The sequence below is a fragment of the Squalius cephalus genome, assembly GCF_949319135.1.
Source record: "Squalius cephalus genome assembly, chromosome: 9".
NCBI classification, from domain to species: Eukaryota; Metazoa; Chordata; class Actinopteri; order Cypriniformes; family Leuciscidae; genus Squalius; species Squalius cephalus.
In genome coordinates, this window is record NC_137130.1 from 23,682,406 (window position 1) to 23,684,158 (window position 1,753).

Genomic DNA, 1,753 nt, shown 5'->3' on the forward strand with positions numbered 1-1,753 from the left:
AACCTCCTTGTTTAAATCTTTGCTTAGTGTTCCGCATTTTAATTTTTTTAATTTTAGCAAATTAGAAACTTTTAGAAAAAAACTTCTAGAAACTCAAGAAATGCTAGATTGCTGAAAATGAAAGGACTAAGATCTACATACCAAGCTTTAGCTAGAATGGCCTCTATTCCAACTTGCACAGTCAGGAATTGACTAACAATAGGTGCTGTGTAGTCTTTAGTCTTGGTCTAGTATAAAGGTACGGGTGACAGCAGTCAGTCAACAACCAGAATCAGCTTCAGCTTCTCCTTTGTGGAACTACTGAGGATCAGACAGCGCAATCATGAAGGTAAACTTTATTACAGCTCCCAATCCATACAATTTCACTCAAAATACTTTAATGTGCTATTTTCCTCCCTTAAAACCACTAAGAGATTAACTCAATACAATTTCAGGTCACCTTTTATGAAGAAAGAAATTTCCAGGGTCGCTCTTACGAGTGTACCGGCGACAGTGGTGACTTCTCCTCCTACATGAGCCACTGCCACTCTTGTAGAGTGCACAGCGGATGCTGGATGATGTATGATCATCCCAACTACATGGGAAATCAGTATTTCTTTAGAAGGGGCGAGTACTCTGATTGCATGTCCATGTTTGGAATGAGCAACTGCATCAGGTCCTGCCGTATGATCTCTATGGTGAGCTCCATGAACCTCTTGACGTATTTATTAACTGACATTAGACAACAGTCCTAAATTTATTTGAACCATTTATTTTGAAATCAGAATGGCAAACTGTGTGAGATAGACCTAGATTTTTGTTGAAGTCAGACTTATGACTACATGTGATAATGGTTCTTCCTAATTCATTTATACATAACTGACTTCTCTTCCACAACAGCACAGAGGATCCTACAGAATGAGGATCTACGAGAGGGAGAACTTCATGGGTCAGATGTACGAGATGATGGATGACTGTGACAACATCATGGACCGTTACCGCATGTCTCACTGCCAGTCCTGTCATGTGATGGACGGCCACTGGCTCATGTATGACCAGCCCCACTACAGAGGCAAGATGACCTACTTCAGGCCTGGAGAGTACAGGAACTTCAGCAATATGGGTGGTATGAGATTCATGAGCATGAGGCGTATCATGGACTCCTGGTACTAGTGTTCAGATGTTTCAATAAAATGATAACTCTACAACATAAAAGTGTCTGAATAATCATTATTGCCAATATTTACATGTGTAATCCACCAAAAAACACCTTTAATGTAGTGTGTAACATAGCTCTAAGTGAATGAAAACATCCTGCAAAGTTTTAAATCTGAAAGTGCACCGTATATAAAGTTATTGTTTTTCAAAAGTAAGAGTCGACTCTGAGTCAATTAAATTAACAGTTTTTAAAATGAAACCTAAGCCGTTTCGTTGTGACGTCAAGACGAAACATTAGCATATTGCCCACCCACTTATTGCGCGCGCAGACACCAGAGAAAACTACGCTTATATGGTAAAAGTTATAGTTACGGTTATTGGTGTGAACGGGCCTTTAGTGTGTGCCAGGTTCTGATCTCTCACACTTACACACTGACAGCCATAAATCTTCACAGCGCGGCCATTCAGACGGCCAATGGAGTGTTGAGAGAGTAGTTTGTCCAACAGCACATGAGAACCAAAGGATCAATGGGAGAGGCTTCCACCAGGAAACCCAATCCCCAAGGTCAGAGCATGAGGATATCAATCCTCATTAACTTTTAATAATGACCTGACA

At 40.5% G+C, this 1,753-nt stretch overlaps 1 protein-coding gene across 1 annotated transcript; it reads left to right on the forward strand.

Annotated features, from left to right (window-relative positions):
* Positions 1-322: 322 nt before the first annotated feature.
* On the forward strand, positions 323-1,152 carry LOC307163942 (gamma-crystallin M2-like; the record flags this gene model as incomplete). Its single annotated transcript, XM_079880289.1, has 3 exons — positions 323-328; positions 435-677; positions 880-1,152. 3 exons carry the CDS (start codon positions 323-325, stop codon positions 1,150-1,152), a joined length of 522 nt encoding a protein of 173 aa, XP_079736415.1.
* Positions 1,153-1,753: the final 601 nt, after the last annotated feature.